Genomic DNA, 22,333 nt, shown 5'->3' with positions numbered 1-22,333 from the left:
TGATTTATAACCTCCTTCTGTCTCCGTCTTGCGTTACTGGAGGCAAATGATGAGCACAATGTGAAAAAGATCACACACTCTGCTCAAATCTGCACGAGAAGGAAACACCCAGAAATATAAGCGTTTCAGGGCAGTGTGTTCGGGGGGATAGCGTTTGCTCTGCCTTGCAGGTCCTCAGATGGGTGGAGTTTAGTTGGGCATCAAGTAATTTGGAGCACCTGGCCACAGACCCCCCCCCCCCCCCCCAGTCATCAGGTGTCTGCGATCAGTAATCACAGTGGCAGTTGTTGCAGGTACGGATGCTGCTGCTTACTCCCAAAGCCATGCTGCCTGTTGGTGATTTCGCGGTCTTTCTTTTTGACATGCATCGCATATTATCTCACACATTCATGCAACCTCACACACAACTCATACTAACTTCCACAGCCCCCATTGCAGTATTTATTCAACTTGAATAAAGTTTTGTGTACTTTTGCAGCCACCCTGCCTACATCGCCTTCATTTACCTTTGTTGATGTCAAAGGGACTACAGATGGAAATTAGCCATTGGCTATAATCTTACATATTTACGCGTAAACGTTCATCGATATGTATTGTCCCTGTTTTAAATAAACTCAAACTCAAACTCATTTGTTGCGCCATACGAGCCGCTCTCAACAATTATTATAATTCGTCATCTGGACCAGAAAAATCTCGAGAGCTGCCTTCAACGCAATTCTGAGAGCGTAACCGCGGTTCTGTAACGTAGATAAATACGAGGTACTGGTCCCTGCTAGTCTTTCATCACCACCTGGTGAGGAACGATTTCTGTTATTGCAGATTATTCATATAAATTAAAGTGCCTGTAAAAACTTCAAAGCTGAAATTATCATACATTTATGTAATCTGAACAAAAATGGCACAAAGTCATTCAATTTACACTCTACAAATTGTGCATTTTTGTGCCAGGAATCACAGAAAGCCAAGAATTGTTGTTGACTAAAGTGACTAAAATCATTATTCAGTTATTAAAGTATTATTTTTCTACTCAGATTGGTTTCTAGCTCTATTTACACAGCTTTTGTAATGTGGGGCCGGTGATACTTTATTCCAGCTTCCTTAATAAATGCAGAGATTTGTTTTGCTCTACGTCTGTGGCGTTAATGGCAGCACCAAAGCCCATATTTGTGTAAATCTGAAGTGGAACAACAAGATGGTGCTGTGACGCTAAAAAAGAGAGGACAGAAAGAAAGGAGACAGCAGGGGGGGGGGGGGGGGGCATGTGGCTCGCGGCTCACCTTTGGGGCTCATGAGTGTCGCTTCAATGGCTTTGCCGCCATCGCCGCAGCGTTCATCAAAGGGCAGGCACTGCTCCCCTGTCCCAGCGACCACCTCTGAGTTGTCAGACTGCAGACGGCCCCCCGTTAATGAGCGAACGCGATAAATTCTGCGAGTGTTGGTGTCTGAGATGAACAAAGCCCCAGTTACTGGATCGACCGCCAGAAAGTACTTATGGGTTGGGTTATTGCTGTGGAGACAGATAAATAAATAAATAAATATCACGTCAGTGAAGAGCTTGTTTTTAAATCTTTGTCGAAAATGATCTCAAGTACTTTTCTTACTGGAATGTATACTAAAATATAATAACAACAAACTGTTCCGTCCTCATCTTACCTGTGTCTGAAATCCTTGTTCCTTCGAGGACAAGAATGAGGAAAAGCACAACAAAACAAACGTTAATTTACACAGTCTGACGAGAGCAACCTACAGAGAGTGGCACAAAGCTGGCTGCAGTGTGAACAGTAAAATCTAACCATGTGTAAAAACACTGGGGGGGGGGGGTATCTAGTGCAGTTTATATTCCACTTCAGTGTCGTCGTCCCCAGTGTCTCACTTTATTTTTTTCCGTTTCAAGGGGGGATGCAATCCTCCGTGTTTGTGAAGAGGAAACATGCAGTTTTTCCCTTCTTCATCTTCACACTTTAATCTACCCAGTCCTTCGTGTTTGAATGTCTTTCCCTCAGAAATCCTCTAAATCTCAATCTGCTTTCTTATTCCCTACTTTCTTTCAAACGTGAGTTTGGGTTTCGTGCTTCACCTTAATTCCAGGATGCCAGTTGTGTTCATTGACGGGTAGACCCTGCGGACGAAGTTGAGATCGCCGACATAAAGGCTACCGTCAACGCCCATCGCCAAGGCAACCGGTGCCAGCAGCTTGTTGCCATCTGCCAGGCCGTTACAGCTGGGGCAGGATATACTGCGCCTCCGGCCATTTCCCATGGTGCTGGTGATTACTGGGGGTTGCTCTGTGACAAAGATGTTCTCCCCACTTCCCTTGTGAAGGATGCCTGTACGGAGCGAGGGTGCAGAAGCTCTGGGTCATTACTTTTAGTTCGAGCACTTTTGGGACTATTCTGAGTTTTAACTTTAACTGTGTTCACTTCATGGTTCTGGGGACATCAGTCAGCGAGACACTTGGCAATATTGGCAGTTGTGAAGGACATGAAATACAATCTATTTCTACCTATTTCTGCTTTAGCATGCTGAACTAGAATGGTGAACATGCTGTTCATTATTCTTGCTAGACATCCGTCATTGATATGCTACCTGCTGATGATAGATTTTAGCTGCTAGCGTGGCTATAGACTTGTTTTACTAATGAATCCATCTTTTGGGATACTGAAATGTACAACAGTCTACAATCATTGTAGTTTACTGGCATGTGATTTGATGCCGTCCTCACATTAGGCTCAAACGAATCCATTTTGATTATTTGCCTTCATGTGACACAAATCATATCTCAGAATTGTTTCGACACAAATCAGATTTGTGTCACAGTTGTATGTGATCCTATACTGTATACATATCTAGCTCATGGTAAAATACAACATGCCGACCCCGGCAGAGGGGAAAAATAAAATGAACGAAGACGGACGGCAAAGAAAATCTGCTCGTAAACATGTCAGACATGCAATCACTGATTTTGTTGGGGCTGCAGATGATTCATTAATGTGTTCGTGCCTGCATGCCGAGGAAAGATGCATTCACGTAAGAGCTATAGACACACAGGTGACTTTTGATTGAGTAGGCCAGGGTCATGGCATCACCTTAGTAGGGTTTGTAAACAGGCTTTTTTTTGAGGAATATTCTCTGTAAACTGCCACAGGAATCAAATCAGTTTGAGAAAAATGCACCTCTGCCCCAATACCTCAATCCCTTGCCTGTCCTAGAAGCTGCTGTAGAACAGTTGCTGCACAATTCCATTTGGTAAGTTTGATGTGAGAGCATGAGGGAGCAAAGCTAAGCAAGTCATCGCATGTTGTTCCCGTTAAAAAAAACAACCTTGCTGACGGGCAAACAGATAAACCTGCCATATTCACGTGAAACATGTGAGGAATAGTGCGGTTCAAACTTTACCCAGGACAATGACATAACCCCACCTAACATTGAGAACTGATTTAGTGTGATGTCTGCACGTACCGCTGCGTGTGTTCAGGATGTGATGCTTGTCAAGAGACCAACCGCCCAGATTGGTGGGATCCAGTTCGTAACCTTGCAAAATGACTGTCCTCTTCTCCCAGAGGATGAGGCTGGCACAGGACTCATATTCATAGCCCACTGACACTAAATATAGAAGAGGTATAGGAGAGGGGGAAAAAACAAAGAACACAATAATGAAACACTTTCTGTATGAGAAACATTGTCGGAACATAACCTCCGAACCTCCTTTAAGTTATGACATGTGTGATACAGAAAGGAGCTACCGTAGTTAGCACCTGTGCCACAAGCTCACACCTAACAGTCTTACATTCTGCTTAGTTTAAAAAAAAACACCCGTTGATTGAACATACTGCCAGGTGCATCTTTAACTTCCAGAACACGAGGTGAAAGTGCTACCGGTGGTAACAATATGCTCCCGTCGTGCTAACAGAATCGTGCAATTTGGATAGAGGAAGGAGAAAAGGATGGAAAACGAGCTCAGAAAAGCCAGATGTTGAGATTGTTTGCATGCATTGTTACATTCCTACCCGTCAAAAGGAAAAGTGTTTGCTACATCAGCTCCCTGGGTTGCAAGCAAGAGCATTGCCGCCAGCATCTTTTTTCTTTAGCTCCAATGTAAACATTAATGGTGAGTATACTTGGAGCTGAATTGATACTTACCAAAACATAACCTCACTGTAAAGCTGATTTATATATAAAAAAAGAGGTTACGTTAGGGACCAGTGGGGTCTTTGAGTGGATTTAATTTCCCAAACAGTCTGTCCCCCATGATTTCAGTCCACACCGAAGCCCCCAGATGTCCACTGCATCTGTGGCCTGACAGCGGTGTTTGGCTGACAGCATCTGTGAGCGACTGTGACAGCAGAATGTAATGGCGCTGAGGCCCCCCTGGACTCATGCTTGCTGCTCCAGCAGCTAACTGCTAACACACCCTGATGGCTAATAACCCTTCACCGCAGTTACGGCTGGCTGACTGAAGCACACGTGGCTCCAATGAAAAATAGACATATGAAAAAAAGGCACTTAGCTGTGGCTCGACTGTGTAGTGGTTGGAGGAGGGATTCCGGCTGTATTATCTCTCCTCCAGGCTTCCTAATTAGTGCTCGCTCCCTCTGTCATATCCAGTGCAGCCTCATTGGAAAAGCTTCCAAACCACTGATAAAAACCCAAATCCCCACCCGTCCTTTCCACTCACCGACAGCTTCAGAAAGCCCGTAGACCCTCTGCCCGTATGCATCGGTTTTGTCCCAGATGTAGGTGTAGGCCAAATTGGGTGATGCGTGGAACCACTTCTGGAAAAGGTGGCCCTCAACTGCTACCATCAGATGAACTTTCATCAGGCCCATAGATACCACTGCCGGAGTCATGGTCACCTTGAGGAGGGAGCGGTAACCCTGCGTCCTGGAGCTTAGGTAGCACAGTTTCAGATTTGTGCCGGGCACTTCGATCTGCTCATGCAGCACCTGGAAGACAAAGAGAATAGATGACAAGGGAGGGGGATTAGAGGGGATTAGTGGGAGAGGGAGTAATGGGGGTCACGCTTCCACTGACGGCTGAAGGACAGAAAAGAGAAAAAACAATGGAAAAAAATAAGGAGGGAAATATAGGGGGTAAAGCTATGGCAGCGAAAGGAGGAGGTGAGCTACAAGAGACAGGAGAGTGGGGAGAGAGCGAGGGAGCCAGAAGGGAGATTAGCCGGCTGCCAGAGGTCAGGGGTACCGCACCTGTGTCTCCGGTATGATGGGTTTCTCCCCTGGCTTGGAGCTGAAGAAGGAGGAGAGAGGGGATGCAATCACAAGAGGGTCAGGCCTGACGAAGCCGCTCAGGTCACAACCTGGGATCGTGTTCTCTTCTGTCTTAAGCACCAGAGTGTCCATAGCACAAAACTGGCTCCAGGGCAGCCACACGGTGCGCTCCTGGCTCAGGAAGGGGGCACGCTCGAACCGCAGAGTCAGTGATGCACCACCGTTAGCTATCAGGTCAAACCTGGAGAGGTTTGCAAGAAGAGGATGGGAATAAGGAACATGTGGGGAGTGCTGTGTTGGATGGACTCATGCACTATTAGTGTTGGCTTCTTAACTAATATTTTCCCCATTTAAAAGAGACAACAAAAATCCTGGAATAAATGGTGCAAAACGATTTAGCCATGTTACAAAAAAAAGCTTTTCATCACATTTCTACAAAGGCTGTGGAGACAACAGCTAAAGTTCTGGAAAGAAGAATATAAAGAATCGTATTTTATTAGATGCTCTATATCAATCTATCATCACAAAGTTATGGTTAAGGGCTGCAGTTTAGAGGTTAATATGGGTCATATACACGTTTAGCATAGCACAAACAACAACAACAACAACAACAACAACAACAACAAACAGGAGCAGATCTTTGACCTAAACAAGATCAATCAGGAACATCAGAACATGCTCATTCAGATCAGAACTCAGTGGTACTGGAGAGTGTTCCTGAAATACAAGGTAAATTAAATGTTATTGGATTCATATCATTCGGCTCCAACTTGGCCGAACTGAGAGAAAATGCTGTAAAGAAAACACTGGCAAGGGGAGAAGAGTGCAGAAACTGCTCATTAAACGAGTGGAAATCTGTCTTCGGAACCAATGAATCACATTTTAAAGACAGATGTCAGGGATGTTAGCAAGACTCAAATCAAATAGAAACTGTAGGGGCAAAATCGGACAGAAAAGTCAAATTAGAAACTACCCCAGAAAGTGGAAGTCCTGCAGAGGAAACAGAGAGATAGTTCAGGTGAGTTAATCAGACAGGTATGGGTAGTGGCTGTTAAGGCCAATGATTATGGTTCTAACAGATCCACAATGTCAATGTTGTTTGGCTTAAAGGTTTCCCTTATTTTCTTTCAGACATTGCAACATGTTTTATTTTCTGCAGAACCCTCTTCTACCGGTCCACTACTATTCATACGGGATGAACCATGATCAAGTTAACACCAGCATTTATTCCAAAGCCTTTCGCCGGTACTATGCATTACGTTTATATAGCGTTTTCTTTTTCTTTCAGCAAATTTTTTTGTATTTAATTTTCACAATGGTTATGCTCTTCTTTCACATACCCTTAACTCAGAGATAGCAGTGTTTTAATCCTTATCTGTGTTGTCCTCTTAAATACATTAAATCTGTTCTTGAAGTCCCCTTCCCTTGCTGTGTCTAATTATCAGTGGCTGCAACATCTAATTTTCCTCATGGGATCATAATCTAATCCAATCTAATCTAATCTAATCGAATAATACAGATTTATGTGGTGAGGTAGTTTCACAGTTTCAGCAAGTAGTGCTGGGTAGCTGTTGTACATACATTCCATCCTGCCGTGTCAGCGTGTATCCGTAGTGGGGGTAGCTGACAAAAGACACATTCACCCCCACCAGCGGGGTTCCATCTGTAGTCAACACCTGACCCCGGATCAAAGATGCCAAACTGGAAGAAATCAGAAGAGGCAGAATGAGGGGGGCGATGGTCCAACATGAAAACCATCAATCCTTTTGATTTTGAGTGATTGATCTCTCTGTCATTCAATCATCCCATTCACTCGTTCATTCAATGCTCCGTCCGGTCTTCTTCAATAATTAGAAACCATCAGCAACCCCCCCCGGAATCCACATTCGCGCACATCATTCATGTAAACAAAGCATGCCAGTGTCGATGGACGTGTGTGTGAGTTGATGATGTTCAGCAACATTGTTTTCACACTGATGTGTTAGTTCCTTCTAGAAACGTCTGATGTTGGATTCTCAAATAAGAATCTTGGACAGAGTTTTTCCAGCTCTGATAAATCTACGTCTTTGCTTGATCTGCCTCGGCTGCGGGATTTGTTAAGATCTCGGGCGGCCCTGTCAGCCGCTCTGAAGTCCAAGTCAAAAGTTCTAAATCAAATCAGTTAATCAAGGAAGTCATGCGAGGCAAAAAAACCTGTGGAGCCACAATTAGAGCGGTGGACACGGTGATCTTCCACAGAAGACAATTAAAACAAAATAATGCAAATAATCATTAGCATAAATCGGGCTTTTGGGGGATTACTAAAAAACGAACAATCTGTTTCATAGCTGAGGATTCTCCCACTTTAGACGTGTTGGGTATCGCTGTAAATTTATTTAGAGATTTCAAGTCAATTATTTCTACTAAAGACACTCGCTTCTACACAATATTGTGTGCACTGCTTCCCTAAACTATTTAAGGGGCCTGAATTCAGAGAAAAGTCTATATTCATAATGCAAATTAATTAAGAAAAGAAAATATAGAGAGACAGATTAGAGGAATCCCAATATGGTAAATACTGTATTTCCAAACACAGTTAATAGGAAGCAGCGTGCATATGGATGAGACTATGGAGACAACACAGAGCAGAGTCTGGCTCCATTGCCAAGAAAAGCTCAGGCTGAGCAATGGTAACCTATTTTTCACACTGCTCTGCTTCTGAAAGATCCATCATCACCAGCGTAAATACATGCAATCTGTAACCACTGTCTGATTTATCATGAGAGAGAGACTCTCCAAGTTCACTTCTTGGGTCCTCTCTGCCTGACAGAAACGGCCATCTATCACAGATCACACTCGTTGAACTATCCTGCAGGGCAAATTTGGATTAGAGTCTAATTCATATTGCATTTACCAACAACATAAATACCAAATGTTTATTTCCATCAGTGTTTCTACCAGGCCCCACATATTTTCCATGTGTATTTTGCAATGAAATCGACACGACCACAAGAGGGCAGCGAAGAGTCAAAAGTGTCGAAAACAACAGAGATAACAGCGACGATAATGATATCCTCATTGCTGTTAGACCATTAAGAACATTGACAAATGAGGATGGACAGTTTTTAAACCTTTTCAATTAGCAATGTTCATCTTTTGTGTTTCCTTTGGTGCTTTTCTTGAATTGTAGTTACACTACTCCCAAAATGTTCAAGTGGAATTACACCATTTTACTAAACTTGCCCATATTTATAAGCGCTTTAAAAATGAGTCCAAGTGCTAAAGAAATTACATTTGCACAATCTTTTTTTGATCACATTAATGGCAAACACAATGAAACATGCACATGTGCCTTCTATATAGGTGTCAATGTATGAGGTTGTCTGGTATATCTCTCATCCTGTGACTGCAGCCTGTGCCTTCCTATTGTACCTGGAGTTGAATGGGTTCTCCCCGGGCAGGATGTGGGTGCTATCCCGCCCCACAAGCATCTTGACCCGGTCGTAGAAGGAGAGAACACGGGGCCGGGACACGGGCCTCTGCTGAATGACCTGCAGAGGATCTCTGGAGCCCCGACACAGTGGGCTGTTCTGACATGGACTCTGGATGCAGCAGTCTGGGTCCATGCAGTCTGTTAGTCCATCTGAGAGGTAAAATAAATCAATAAAATAGCACCGGCAAAATGATGATAAGAGTGGCAAGGAATACCAAAAAACTGCAGAGACCTCTTCTATTTTTGATTTAATATTTAAATAATCATGGATTGTCTCAAAGAGAAAAGTAAAATGTTCTCATTCATAGTCAGGGCTCTTCTCAAGAGACTTCTATTTTTGGTTTTAATTCATTATTTCTCATTATTTCCCTTCAGAAGCTTTTCTTATTTTTATTTTTATTCTGAAAGAAGGACTTTTAGCAGGGGCTCCACTTTAAAATCTAAAACAAATGTTCCTCCTTCTCCTCCCAATTCACCTCCTTCGTTGTCCTTGTTGTCGGCGCAGGAAGTCTCCATTGCAACACTGCAGCCGGGGCCCCTCCAGCCTGTCTGGCATTCACAATGCCAACTCTGCTGCCCCATGGTACACTGCCCGTTCCCGTTACACAAGTTAGGACATCCGTCTATTAGGACAGGAGGAGAGAGGGAGGAGGGAGGTGGGAAGGAAAGGAAAAAGGGCAGGGATGATGCTTGTTTGTTTTCATTGGTGATATACAGATGAATACACGCTCTTATCCTTATCCTTATTTCATTTATTCTAATAATCGTCTGCTAGCAAACTCTAAGCACTGAAGAATAAAACTAATTCAGCAGGTCAATTCTCATTCACACTTCCTACATGTGCGACACTGGGATGTCTGCCTCTGTGTGTGTGTACGTGTGATCAGAGGTGGATAGAACACTTACTTGATAGAGGCTCACACGATCATCACTCTTTCTCTCTCTCCTACTTATGATTCAGCAAAGGTAATGGGATTCTGATGGCCTGAGAGTAACGCTTTCTCATGAGAGAATGAGATTATGTTCAATGGAGTGTGTGTGCGTGTGTGTGTGTGTGTGTGTGTTTGAGCTAATAAACCCTCACTTTAGCTTATGCAAAAAGTCCTGAATCCAGAATCTGAGGCCATGGAGCCAAGAAAGTTTTGTAATGAGCACAGCAAGGCCACGCTGAACTCAAGAGTGAATTTAGGCCAAGGAAAAGCAAACACTTAAGAAGTTCGGATCAATAAATTTGCAATTAGAGAGCATAGTAAGAGATTTTCACTAGTAATGTCTGACAAGTTTTGGTTGGCAGTACTGCTGAAGAAAAATGAAAGGCGCAGTTTTGCATTTGTGGAAATACAGACATTTTGCACTTTTAGATGAGTTCAAGACCGTTCTATTTTTCTCGTCAGTATGAGCATGCTACAAAAAGCACGTGTGGAAACACACTAGTTGTTTTGTGGTGGCACTACAGTATGTGCAGGACGATTTCTTGGCTGTGAGCAGTGACTTTGTAGAATCTTGTCGCCAATGCCAAGAGTATCCAGGACATTACTGAGCAAAGTCAAAAAGGTTCTGCACAATGTCCCCTGTGATACTACAACATTCTATCTTTATTCTTTGGAATTGACACAACATTTCCAAGAGAGGCAACACTGCAGTATTAGTGGGGAAACCTTCGGTAACATTTTTATATTATTAGCAACCGAAACAGACCAAAATGTCTCTGGACACATTTATATTTAGATGGATAACCAACCAGAGCAACAACACATGACATAGCTTTGAGGTAAACATCGGGATAATAGAATATCTACAGCTCAAAATACAGATCTAATATATATTTATTAGCCACCATTGATTAAGAATAAAAAAAATTGTATTCACGCTAAGATGTCAACCCAACGCCATGGCCGCAGTCCGCCCAAAGTCCAAGTTAAATTTCACATCAACCCCTGACTCTGCTGCTGTTCTACTTCATTCAGCATAAGCTACTCTACTCAAACCCCAATGGGTAAAATACATTGACCTAAACTATATATTTAACACATCAATCCTGTTTTATACAGTACAATATAAACAGTTATGACTGGCATGATGCTGAGTCTACCTGCTACAGAAATAACATCACATACACATTTTTAATAATATTCTGAGACAATTCTGCCCTCATAGCCTTTTTCACGAACGTCGTTAAACTCCTGGCCTGTTTGTCATTATTACACGTCGTACCTTTGCTTTAACACAAGACATGTTTGCCACATTATCATCTATCAGGGGAAGTGGAAACGCATGTGGTGAGACACAAAGACAATGTTTTACTCGAGCAGCACATGGGGGCGTCTAACAAACTTGTCACAGTGATTTCCTCTTCAATAAACGAGCTAGCACAACGTGACACTCTTAAGTTTATCCACGGGAGATAGAAGCACAGACGAGGTCGACCGATAAAACAATAGCACATGCACACAAGGCACTTACACACTCGCGCACAGCCCACCCGAGAGATATCATACGACCTGACATTTCCCACTCAGTAGTGGTGTGCCGACGAAGAGCGAGGAAGGACAAAATAACCCAGTCAGAGATGATGAATATGAAAAGCTTCTCATTGGGGTCCTGCTCAGTAGATTAATGAACATATTTTCACCGAGATGTGCTTGTAGGATTTTTGCCCTCTAACAAATCGCTGCATCAATAAAGCCATGCATTATGAATACAAATAGTGCGATCTAAAACGCAGCCGCGGCTAAATTAACAGGGATTTCAGCCTGATTGTCATTTTATCACACAGTATATGTGTGTCAAACACTTAGCATTTAGGGAAAGTCAACAAAGGACAAAGCAGCATCTTTGATGAACTCCCATGAAGCAGGTAGGGGGGGGGGGCTTGTCAGGAGCAGCCAAAAACCACGTTTTCAACACGAGGAATCAAATCAAATGTTTTATCTTTAATTATTACCCTTTTCTGCATCAGGGGACTGATGCTGTATTAACAGTTAGGCTGGAATAGATTGTCCCCAAGTATTGAGCTCGGGGAACAAAGGCAGTTAGCAGTGATTGCCTGTTAAATGGAGTTGCCATTTAAGGCAGCCAAATACTTATGAAGCACCCGGACAGGACGATCCATAGTGGCATTGATCGGCTTGCATGGGCAGGCCAGCATGAGGCGCCTCTCTCTTTAATGCCAGGGTCCGGTCAATACCTCTCATGCTAACCTGAATAAGGTGGGATTTCAGAAACTATTAAGTCTTCCCTCCCTGCTAATGTAGCTGGACTCTGATGAAACACCTTTAAAAGGGAGAAGATATTGCCTTGGCTTATGGGTCAGCACACACACATTCTTGTGAGGCATGTGTGTGTGTGTGTGTGTGGGTATATATGACTGCACAGAGCTGTTAGATACTGTGTAAAAGGAAGATGTGAGGAAGAGTGTTAGAGACAGACAAAAGGAAAGGATGAGAACAAAGTGCATAAAAGAAAGTGTGGAGTCTCGGTTCTAAAATCGCTCCACCGTTCTCTATTCACTTCAAATCTGTCTCCTCTAAAGGTCATAAAGTAAAGGTCACATGAATAACTCTAAGAGCACTGCTTCAAAGATAGACCTGATCATTCTGCACTGTCTCTGACACACCTCCTCTCATCTGCCCCCATTCCTAACAACTTACCTCAGAAATTACTTTAATTACTTTAGCCCACTTGCTCTTTGACCTGCCGCTCTACCCTTCTGGCTCTCTCTATTCCTCACTCGCCCCCTCTGTCCTCCCTATTTAACCCTGCGATTTACCCCCCCCCCACCCCCCCCTCTGAGCTGGCTCTTCATAAAACAATGAAAGCTACTCCATTAAGTGTAGAGGGTGATAGGACACTCTCAACCGCTCTCCAGGGACCTGCACTGGCAGGCAAATCAGAGGCGATCGCTCCGACAGAGGTTCGGCCGCATCCATTAAGTGTTGTCGCTGTGCGCAGGAAGACGACTGGCCCTTAGACCCACGCCCTGCTGCACTCGCATCGATGTCTTAACCTTAACTAGGACTCGATTTATCTTCATATGATCTGATTACTTAGTTGTTGTTGTTGTGTTTTTGAAGAGGGGAAGGGAGATAAGTTTGATGAAAAGATAGAAAATCTGCAATTGATTGCTCGCTGAGTCACACGCAAAACAATATAACACACGCATGCACACAAAATAAATGTAATCGCCACTCTACCATGGCCGCGGCTACTGCCACAAATACCCCAATCACCACACACACACACACACACAAACTAGCTCTGTGTTTTTTGACATCACATTAAGGCCTCGGATCAGTGGCCTATGAAATTCACCAATTACCTCTAAAGTTCTTTATGGCTTTCGTTATTTTCTCCTCGTGTGAAGCAGCTGTGTTTATGCAGTACATGACTGGAATACCTGGGCAGAGTTATGTGTTTGTGTTTCCACATCGGATAAAGTCAGTGCGCATGCACATCCACACATTCACAACACAGCCCCCCCCCCTCCCGACACTGCTGATACCACACTGGGCTCTACGGCACCCCACGACACATCTAAGCTCAATGACAGCTCGCCCCCACTGCAGCACACTGCTGTGGATGGGAGTGGGAGTTATCATTGAGGCTGGCACCCTAAGCTACGGACAGAGAGCACCACAGAGCCTACAGAGCCAAGCCGGGCCAAAACCCACATTATGAAGCAGCTACAGCTTCTACCACCACAGGCTAAGAAACAAAACAGCAGAGTTAGATACGGTACCTGCTTTGTCAATCATACTCCCATGGTCTGCAGTGGGAGAAAACGTGCAAAAGGTAAGCAATCGGGAGAGTATTTATGTATTTATTTATTGTTTTTAAAAGTAAATGCAAGCAACATCATGCAGAGCCGATATTAACAACAGGCAAGCTGATATAAGCTAACGCTGAGAGTGTCTGGTGCTAGTGAAGCTTCCTTAGAGCCCAGCCGAGGCTTGACAAGCCTTTCATCTTGGGCTCATGCTGCAGTGAAAGCTGCCTTACTTTCTGATGGGGGGGGGGGGGATCATAGACTGTTATTCCCCTATATATGCGCTGTCGTGCATGCGCATAAGTGTAGATTTGTGTTGCTCTGTATGTGCTTGGGCGTTTGTTTGTGAGTTCACCAGGCTGAAATCGCACAGCTTGTGGTGACAGGAAAGTGAGACTTTGTGACTCAAAGCACTGAGTTGGGTGAATCAAATAAATCTGCCACTCATCCATCCACAGCGACAGTGATGTCAGTACGAGACGGTGATCGACTTGAGTGACATGGAAAGCAACACTCACACACACCAGCACGGTTGCCTACATGCACGCACGCACGCACACACACCCACACACACATGTGAGAGGGATATTTTTGATCTGAGTTTTACCTTTGATCACATAACTTTAACGTTTCAAAGGCCATAAAGACTAACACTCCTGGGTCTGAAGTTTAGAGGCAACCTAAAAACTGTGCTCTGCTGTAATCCTTTCTAGTCAGCTTCCATCCTCCCGGTTCACCCACCACCTTACGTCAGTTCCCCTTGTTCGAATTCCCCAAAGTCTCTCTTTTGCCTGCAAATTCCTCTAACAGAGTGAAGAGGAGCGGCAGAGTGGGTGCCAGTGTTTCTGTGCATACCCACACGGTGACACACAGATGCACATCAAACACACAAAGCCTCTTACCGATGGTGCAGTGCTCTCCGTTCCATCCCTGGTGACACTGGCATTTTCCATCTTTGCAGGTCCCGTGTTTGATACAGAGCGGGTTGCAGACGCGCTGGTCGCAGCCGGCACCGGTCCAGCCCTCCTCGCAGCGGCAAGTTCCACCCATGCAGACCCCATGGGTCCCACAGTCAACGGAGCACACCTCTGGAGGAGGCAAGGAAGATTTGAGTTGCAAACACCGCACAGAACTGAAAAGTCAATGCCTAGACTTTTTTTTAGATGCCTGCATTCCACCCATTATGTTGGATGTTGTTTCATTTGCATTAAAATGACCAGTTACATGCAGATATGCAATTATTTAAATGCAACTTAAAACAAAATGCTAATAAAAAAGTTAAAAGAAATCCGTTCTCTGTTTGAATATCAGTGTCAAATGAGTCTGTCAAGCACCCTTAATTTAACTGCATTACACCGCAAACAATTCTCCATCAAACACCTCCAACTACAATCTGTGATTATGGTTTTGTGAATACTGTTCATTTCCCAAGCCTCCATTACAGTCACTGTTTGTGAGGCTCGGATTTTGCAGGCGGCATCATTGCATGTGGCGAGATGCGCTATTCCGCCCAGGTCGTCGGAGCCCACGGAGAGAATTAAATGCACTACGCACAGATGTTTTGATGCACACTTGCTGGGGCATCCTGCAGCGTGGAGCCATGTTGTCTTTATTAAAGTTAAGCATTGCTATTCTGCTCTGAGCTCTGATTGTGATTCTGAGGCGGCATGTATTTTCCAGGCTGGTTGTTGTGCCACTTGTGTCACTTACAGTTGTAGCTCAACAGCTTTATTTTATTGAGATACAGAATCACAGAGGTTAAAAATTTCATTAAAAGAGAAACGCACTGAAGCATGAAGTCAGCTACTTTCAAAAGCAATATCTTCCTTAAAAAAAAAAAAAAAACTCCATCCAGGGACACAGTTGAGAATTACAAGCCTCACCCTCTATTGTTCCTTTGTCATGTAGACATTATTTCATCTTTCATCTGGATGTATCATTATTCACTATGCAAACACACCTCATGGTCTCTCCTGTTCAAGAATTTCCTCTCAGGAATGCACGGAATACATTTTAAATAGCTAACCACCATTTACAACAGTCGTCTTTGACAATTGCAATTTAAGCTTTTCCATCTGGATCTATAAGATCAACATGTGGTGAGGGGGCTTTTACTTTTTTTTTTTTTTTTACTAAAAACACATCCTCTGTAGTTTAAAAATACTATGCTTTTAATTAGTTGCAGAGTGTATGTGTATGTGTGTGTGTGTGTGTGTGTGTGGGTGGGGTTGGGGGGGGGGGCTACATTTGAGGCTGTGGGCGAGGTGTGAGTGTTTTGTGTGCTTTTTTGCATTTGCATATCTCTTTCAGCTTCTTTGACAGTGCTCTTTGTCGGGTTTGGGATGCTGTTGCTGCTTTGGTTGAATATTATAGTCTGCTATTTGTGGTTACATTTTGTTAATCGCTGTAATGTGTGTTTTTTATTTTATTGTTTTAAAGTTCCTTGCCTTGCTCATTTGGGATTTGGAGCACAAAAGCTCTCATAACTTCTGCATACTCTTCCGCACTATATATATAAAACTAATTAGCAGTGCAACCACAGAAAGCACAGAGTATGGCAGAACACAAAGCTAAGCTCTGTGCTATTTGATTGGTTCTGCAGCCATATTTACCCATAGAACAGTCGGGCCCCATCCAACTGGGGTCACAGCTGCAGAGCCCGGTGTCGGGTATGAAGGCCCCGTGGCCGTGACACTGGTCTGGGCACTGGGCCCTGGGCAGCTCACAGTGGAGCCCGCCCCAGCCCGGCTTACAGTGGCATTCCCCATTCACACATATGCCATTGTTGGAACACGTCGGATCCAGGCAATCCACTGCATTAAGAGAGAGGAATAGCGATGTGAAAGTAGAGAAGCACTGATGAACAAACACAAGGGAGAAAATGTCATTAAATATTATGAGCCATACCGTGAGACATATTTGGATTTTTCTTCTGTATACACAAATAGATAATGACTTAAAAGAAAACAGTAGCAGGCATATAACTAGACAATTAAAGCGCACAATAAGGAATCGCTGGGCTTATAATCAGGGCAGCGCAGCGACCGTGCTCCACTTTGAAAGAGCAGCGAGCCTGGCACATTATTCGGTGTCGGCATTTCTGCATGCATTAGTGTGTATGTGCTAATACATAGGGGAGAACTTGACACTGTCAGTCTGCCCGGTTGACAGGCAGCTCTGAGTCCAAGCACTGAGTGAAAACCAATTTGACAAATTACCTCCTCCCGGCAAAGAGCCCACCCACTCCTCCGCTGGTCTCATCTCACTGCTATGTCCCGATGGCTCCCAATTTCACTCTCTCTCTTTCCTCGTCCTCTTTGCCGTCCTTCCCCTACTCCTCCCTGTGCATCGGTGCCCCCCTCCCCCCAACCCTTCACACATACTTAGAAAAAGCATGTGCTCACACATAACCCCCGGCCCTCTGTTTCTGTTTGCCTGGCAGAAACGCCGGATCACAGCTATCGATTTTCATGTCCCAGGCACTCTAGGTAAATTGTTTGAAGAACTCTGTAGTGATGAATATCAGATTTGGGAACAGAAGAGCAAGTAAAAAAATTGGATGAGAGGGAGATCGAGAAAAAAAAAGAAGAGGAGAAAATGCTGACCTTGCCCTCTGACCCCGTGACTTTAGTTGTTCAGTGTTCTCCTTTCTTTGCTTTATCTGTTTGTCCCCTTTTCATCCTCATACCTGGCAGGCCGAGCTCTCTTTTCTCCCTCCTTCTCTCTCTTTCTTCTTCATCCATATTCCCCTCTCACTGCTGCCGTGACTCCATCTTTCTCCCTCTTGCTCTCTATCACTGCGACGACAGCGAATGTGGCGGGCTGATCCTTCTTAACAAGGATCAATAGAAGCAATTCCATCCCTTAATAAAAGCTCTGACGTGTTTGGATGCGGCACCATACTTCATCTGTATATGTGGAGGGAACGGATCCGCCGTCAGAGGAAGATTATGCTACGATGGGCCGTATAACTGGAGTTAGAAGGAGTGTGTGTGTTTGGATACAGGTGATGTGTTACTGTGCAAACAAGGTGGGGGGGGGACAAGACAGGCAACACAAAGGAAGCATTCCCACATCTTCGAGGATCACCACATCGTAAACCCGACGCTCTCTCACCCTCTGCGCAGCTCTGTCCTTTGTAGCCGATGGAGCAGATACAGTTGCCGTCGGTGCAGCTGCCGTGGCCGCTGCAAAGAGGGTCAATGCACTGCGTGACGGGGACATCACACTCGGGGCCCTTCCATCCGCTGTAACACACACAGGATCCCTTGTCGTACTGGCCGTTGCCGCTGCACAGCACAGGGCATGCCGCTGATGAAACGGAGAGAGGGTGGGGGGGGGGGGGGGGGAAGAGGTGGAATTAAATACCATGAATGACAACAGGAAAGCAGCAAGCTACTTAGAGATTCATGGGTTACTTGAAAAGCTTTGCCGCCCACCAACACACATCTACACCCACCCAACCCCACCAACACATCTCTGTGCGGGGGGGGGAGAAATAGAGTGGTTAAAGGGCTGGAGAATGGCAATGGCATGAAGTGTAATTACTGGCAGAGGTAACTAAACTATTCATCAAAGCTGTCTATCCCAGGTGATCACCGAGCCAGGGAGACATTAGCTCAGGGGGGGGGGCTGACATTCTTCATCAGTCATCTTGTCCCGGCTCCACCTCAGGCCATGCGACATCTTAGCTCTCCCAATCCTCCGCTGGCTTGGGTGGAGATGAAATGAAATGTGCCTGCCTGTCTAGATGTGGCGGGATTTTAAAATGGAGGGAACACATTTTGTGAGCGGCCCACTACCTTTGGAGCAGTCCATGCCGTGGAATCCTGGGAAGCAATGGCACACGCCAGAATTACACTCGCCGTTGCCATGGCAATTGCGCGGGCACTCTTGCACGGAATCTGCAAAGACAACAAAGTGAGAGAGGGAAGGGGCGAGAAAGTTCGATAGCGAGCATCAAAGCGTTCGATGAAATCGCACGCTCTTTAAGATGCGACACATCGAGTCAAGGCATTCAGACAGATCAAAAACACAAATGCCCCCCCCCCCCCTCCATGATCCAGTGCGTTTCTTCTTGGTGCGTTTTTCAGAGAATGCATTTTGAATCAGCCATTCTGTGAAAGTCTATCCATTATCCCTCCGTCATTTCACCGAACACTGTCAGATAAATACGCGTTCCCAGGCTCCAACACCGGAATTCATAAAAACCCTCTGCTGCTATTAAACACCTCTTCTTCCTCCTATGCTATCACTTCTCGACTCTCTTTGACTGTTTTATCCTTGCTGGGCCACACCAAGGTCGTTAACATTTCACCAATGTGCGGGTTCTTGATGCAGCTCAGCATTTTAATGTGATTTTTCTTTGCTGCTCCGCTTACATGACATCAGCTCTCTCTCTACTTCCTTTTGCATCATAACCCAATTACCAGAAGAGGAAGAATCACAGGGAGCAGTCTTCCTTTCCACAATGTCTTCAGACCTTTTTCCTCTCCTCAGCCACGTCCTCCACTAGCGCCACTCCTCTTCATTCCCCCTTCTTCCAATCCTTGACTCCACCCCACCAGCATTGATGGTGAAAGATTCTGTCATCTAGCTTGATTCTTTTTTTTTTTTAGCCATCCCCTCATTGCAATTGCAAATGCACCAAAAAACATCCAATTAGCAGTGGTGCCGTGTTCTTGTTTTGGACTCATCTTTGTCGTGTTCCGGATCCCATTTGAGACATTTGATTTGTTGTCGCTTGTTGAATGCATCCTCTTCACAGATGCATGAACGCCATTGATGTGATTCCAGAATCTCTTATATAAGAAGTTTACGAATGGCTGCATTATTATGAATTCAGCCTTATATGTTCTGGCAGATAGAGAAAAACACACTTCCTGCGTTTCCTATCTGACACTTAAACTATTGTTGAATGTGTCAATTATTCAGCAAACTATGGGAAAATGACTGCAGTTACCCCCCCCCCCCACCCCCACATTACATCAACATGTAATGTGGGGGTGGGGGGGTGATAGCTGCATTTGTGGACAGAGTTGCATAAAGCCTTTTTGTGACCCCAGAGGCAGCTGCACAAAATCTCATAAACTGCCTCAAGTCATGTCCCGTCAGCGTCTGTTGGGATTGAAATGTACAAGTTTGAAAATGAATTTAAAGAAAAACCTTGGGGTGTGAAGTGAGAAAGAAGACTTTGGCTGAACCGCGCCTCTTGTCTCTGCTTGAGGCGAGTGGCTGGAGGCTATGTGTTGCACTGTGGTTAATGCAGGCAGCAGGTTTGACAACGAAGAGAAAAAAAAAGCATGGAATAAAAAGGACTTCTGCTTCTGCTGCTTTAAAAAACAACAACAACAACAACCCTCTTTATAATCTGTTCATGGTGCGGCTGCAAGTGTCACAAAGTAGGAGTGAACGAGTGGAGTGTTCCTCTCAATCAGTGTCCCTGGTTGCGAAAAGATAGCCTCCAAACGTTCTCTCCACCCAGCAAAGCTCACTCTGATCTACCTCCCGATCTGCCCTCCCTTCCGTCACCTGTATATTATCTGCCCCCTACAAACACTGGCCCTTTCTTACCCATGACATTCGTGCTGAAGGAAACCGTTTCTCTCTCCCGGCCATCGTTGTAGAAGGCTAGATGCCAGGCCCCGGCGTCCAGGTACTGGACAAACACAGCCTCGTTGAGCACCACAGTTTGGATGCTCCTCCTCTCTCGTGGCGACTCCACCACACTCCACTTTTCCTTCCCGTCCAGGCGCTCCATATAGTCATACTGCAGGGGGGGGGGGGGGGGGGTTAAAGGTAGAAAGAGTTTCATGTTGAATAGACGTGAGGATAAAGTGCTGTTGTGGCACTTTTTAGACTGTGAAAAATGACCAAAGTTCTGGAAGATTACAAGATGGGGGGGAATTAGGGTTGGCTGGAAGGGAAGCGTGAAGGATGGAATAGAATGGATCCTTGAGGGCTGCCATTCTTTTTGGGTTCCGGCGAATTTATCAGAAGGTTTTTCAGTCTTAGAGCTCTTTTTTATGGTTCCTGCTGCTCAGTGGCCACATCTGGACTTTAAACGGTTAAGTCGGGTCAGGCAGTGAACGTATTATCTGAATGCAATTATACCATCCTACAAATGACATCTGCTGTTAATTGAATAGTTTTTAATTAATAAGAGGCAGTAAAAGTTACATTACTGTAAAAATTAATTAGAGTGCAAATCTTAGACTAAATGAGTTTTTTTAAACGATTATAATGAATTGCATATGAATTTTAAGAATTCCCACGGCACGGGAAATTATTTTACCCCCATTTTAGCTGATCAATACGAAGATAAAGGGTCCGCTAATGAACAGAAGCATAATTCTGTGATTAGTCCATTCCCCTCGAGGTGCAGACGATGTAGGATCTACGCTTAACTTGCATTTGTTGCCGTCGTTTACCTGTGCGTGTGAGGGAGGCAGGCCTTTGCGGATATACACCCCAAACAGGGCATCCTTGCTGAGGGAGATATTGAACTTGAGGAACTGTGGTAGGCTGAGGTGGAGCAGGGACCTCCAAAACACCCCCGGGGGCACTTCTTGGGTCGCCCGCCTCCCGACGTCAATGCTTCCTGTGTCTATGCTGCTATTCCGGCCGGCCCATGGACCTGGAGCAAGGGGGAAAGAAACTGCATAATCTGTGATTGAAGGCTTCGACTGCCAAAGTCAATAGCTAATCATCATACTTGAGGGAAAATAATTTGCTGTAAAAATTCAAAGCCATTGAATGACGGAGGACGAGCACCATTATCACTGCAAACTGCGTGCCCCCGCCAATTATGGTAAAATGAGTGTTGTTACATTTGACAGTGGGATGCAAAATGACACCTTTGCAGCGAAGGCTGCAGGAGTGTGGACTTTGTTATCTGGGCCGAAACGAGCGAGCTGATAGAACTGCTGGGCGCAGCTTTCCAAGCCGACTCAATGACAGGCAGCGCACGCAGCAAACACACAGCATCCTGCAATCGGGGGTCAGTCATCTAACAGCTGAATGCTTGGTCCCAGACAGAAAAAAGACTGTTTGTGTGTATGCGTGTGCAGCATGGCAATACAATGAGAAGAACAGCAGCAGCATCTGGCCGAGACGGCTGGGGAACACAACAGCCCTCTCATTAATACAGGATAGACACGCGGCTGAGGACACACTGCGTTCGTTACAGAGCATGATGGAGCAACCGAAAGAGGAACAGACAGAGCGTCATGGAAAATATGGAAATATTCTAGCTGGTGCGAGGCTGTTCGATTACACTTTGCATACAGCAGAAACAATTAAAAAGCCTTTTGAAAAAAAAAAGATTGTCTCTCTTTACTTTCTGACTTCTTTGGCATTCAATCCCGAGCAATTTTGTTCCAACTGAAGAAAATATTTAAATGTGCCTTTATTTCAGGAGTAAATACCCCATTTCCCAGGGACTGCTCCCCCCCCCCCCCCCCCACTTATAAATGAATGTAATATTTTAGTGAGCATTTTCCAGGTATTGAGTGAAAAATAATCATAAAGTGGCTCAGATTGATTTAATTTCTTTTAACTGATTTAAATAAAAACCTACACATACAATGGGAATACCGCCAGCCACGTCCTCCTGGGATGACTCTTTGGCTCATTGTGGTTCTTACCTCTGCCTCCAGAGGGCAGCGTGGCCACATCACTGTTGACAGGCAAGCCGGCTCCCAGTCCGTTGTTTAACACGGGGCCGTCGGATGCCTTCAGCTGCCATGTCAAACCCAGCAAGTTGATCGCTGCACACAAAGAGACGGAAAGACGGAGAGAGCGTGAGGATGAGGATTCTTTTTTTTAAACCAGGGATCTGCTTCCCTTGAAAGCTAATCAATGGAAATGAAC

At 44.9% G+C, this 22,333-nt stretch overlaps 1 protein-coding gene across 1 annotated transcript in view; it reads right to left on the bottom strand.

The window, feature by feature from the left end:
* tenm2a (teneurin transmembrane protein 2a) overlaps window positions 1-22,333 on the bottom strand; it is a 135,788-nt gene that overhangs the window by 9,732 nt on the left and 103,723 nt on the right. Inside the window, exons 7-23 of the mRNA XM_068740384.1 lie at window positions 22,108-22,230; window positions 20,893-21,098; window positions 20,036-20,231; window positions 18,265-18,366; window positions 17,579-17,773; window positions 16,075-16,275; window positions 14,365-14,550; window positions 13,436-13,462; window positions 9,174-9,320; window positions 8,637-8,847; window positions 6,807-6,926; window positions 5,205-5,466; window positions 4,676-4,943; window positions 3,460-3,603; window positions 2,078-2,327; window positions 1,654-1,674; window positions 1,278-1,507 (exon numbers count right to left, since the gene is read on the bottom strand). Of these exons, the coding sequence (XP_068596485.1) occupies window positions 1,278-1,507; window positions 1,654-1,674; window positions 2,078-2,327; window positions 3,460-3,603; window positions 4,676-4,943; window positions 5,205-5,466; window positions 6,807-6,926; window positions 8,637-8,847; window positions 9,174-9,320; window positions 13,436-13,462; window positions 14,365-14,550; window positions 16,075-16,275; window positions 17,579-17,773; window positions 18,265-18,366; window positions 20,036-20,231; window positions 20,893-21,098; window positions 22,108-22,230 (2,889 nt within the window). The remainder of the gene's footprint in view (window positions 1-1,277; window positions 1,508-1,653; window positions 1,675-2,077; window positions 2,328-3,459; window positions 3,604-4,675; window positions 4,944-5,204; window positions 5,467-6,806; window positions 6,927-8,636; window positions 8,848-9,173; window positions 9,321-13,435; window positions 13,463-14,364; window positions 14,551-16,074; window positions 16,276-17,578; window positions 17,774-18,264; window positions 18,367-20,035; window positions 20,232-20,892; window positions 21,099-22,107; window positions 22,231-22,333) is intronic.

This window comes from Brachionichthys hirsutus, chromosome 6 (genome assembly GCF_040956055.1).
Source record: "Brachionichthys hirsutus isolate HB-005 chromosome 6, CSIRO-AGI_Bhir_v1, whole genome shotgun sequence".
NCBI lineage: Eukaryota > Metazoa > Chordata > Actinopteri > Lophiiformes > Brachionichthyidae > Brachionichthys > Brachionichthys hirsutus.
This window is presented reverse-complemented; position numbering and strand designations above follow the sequence as displayed.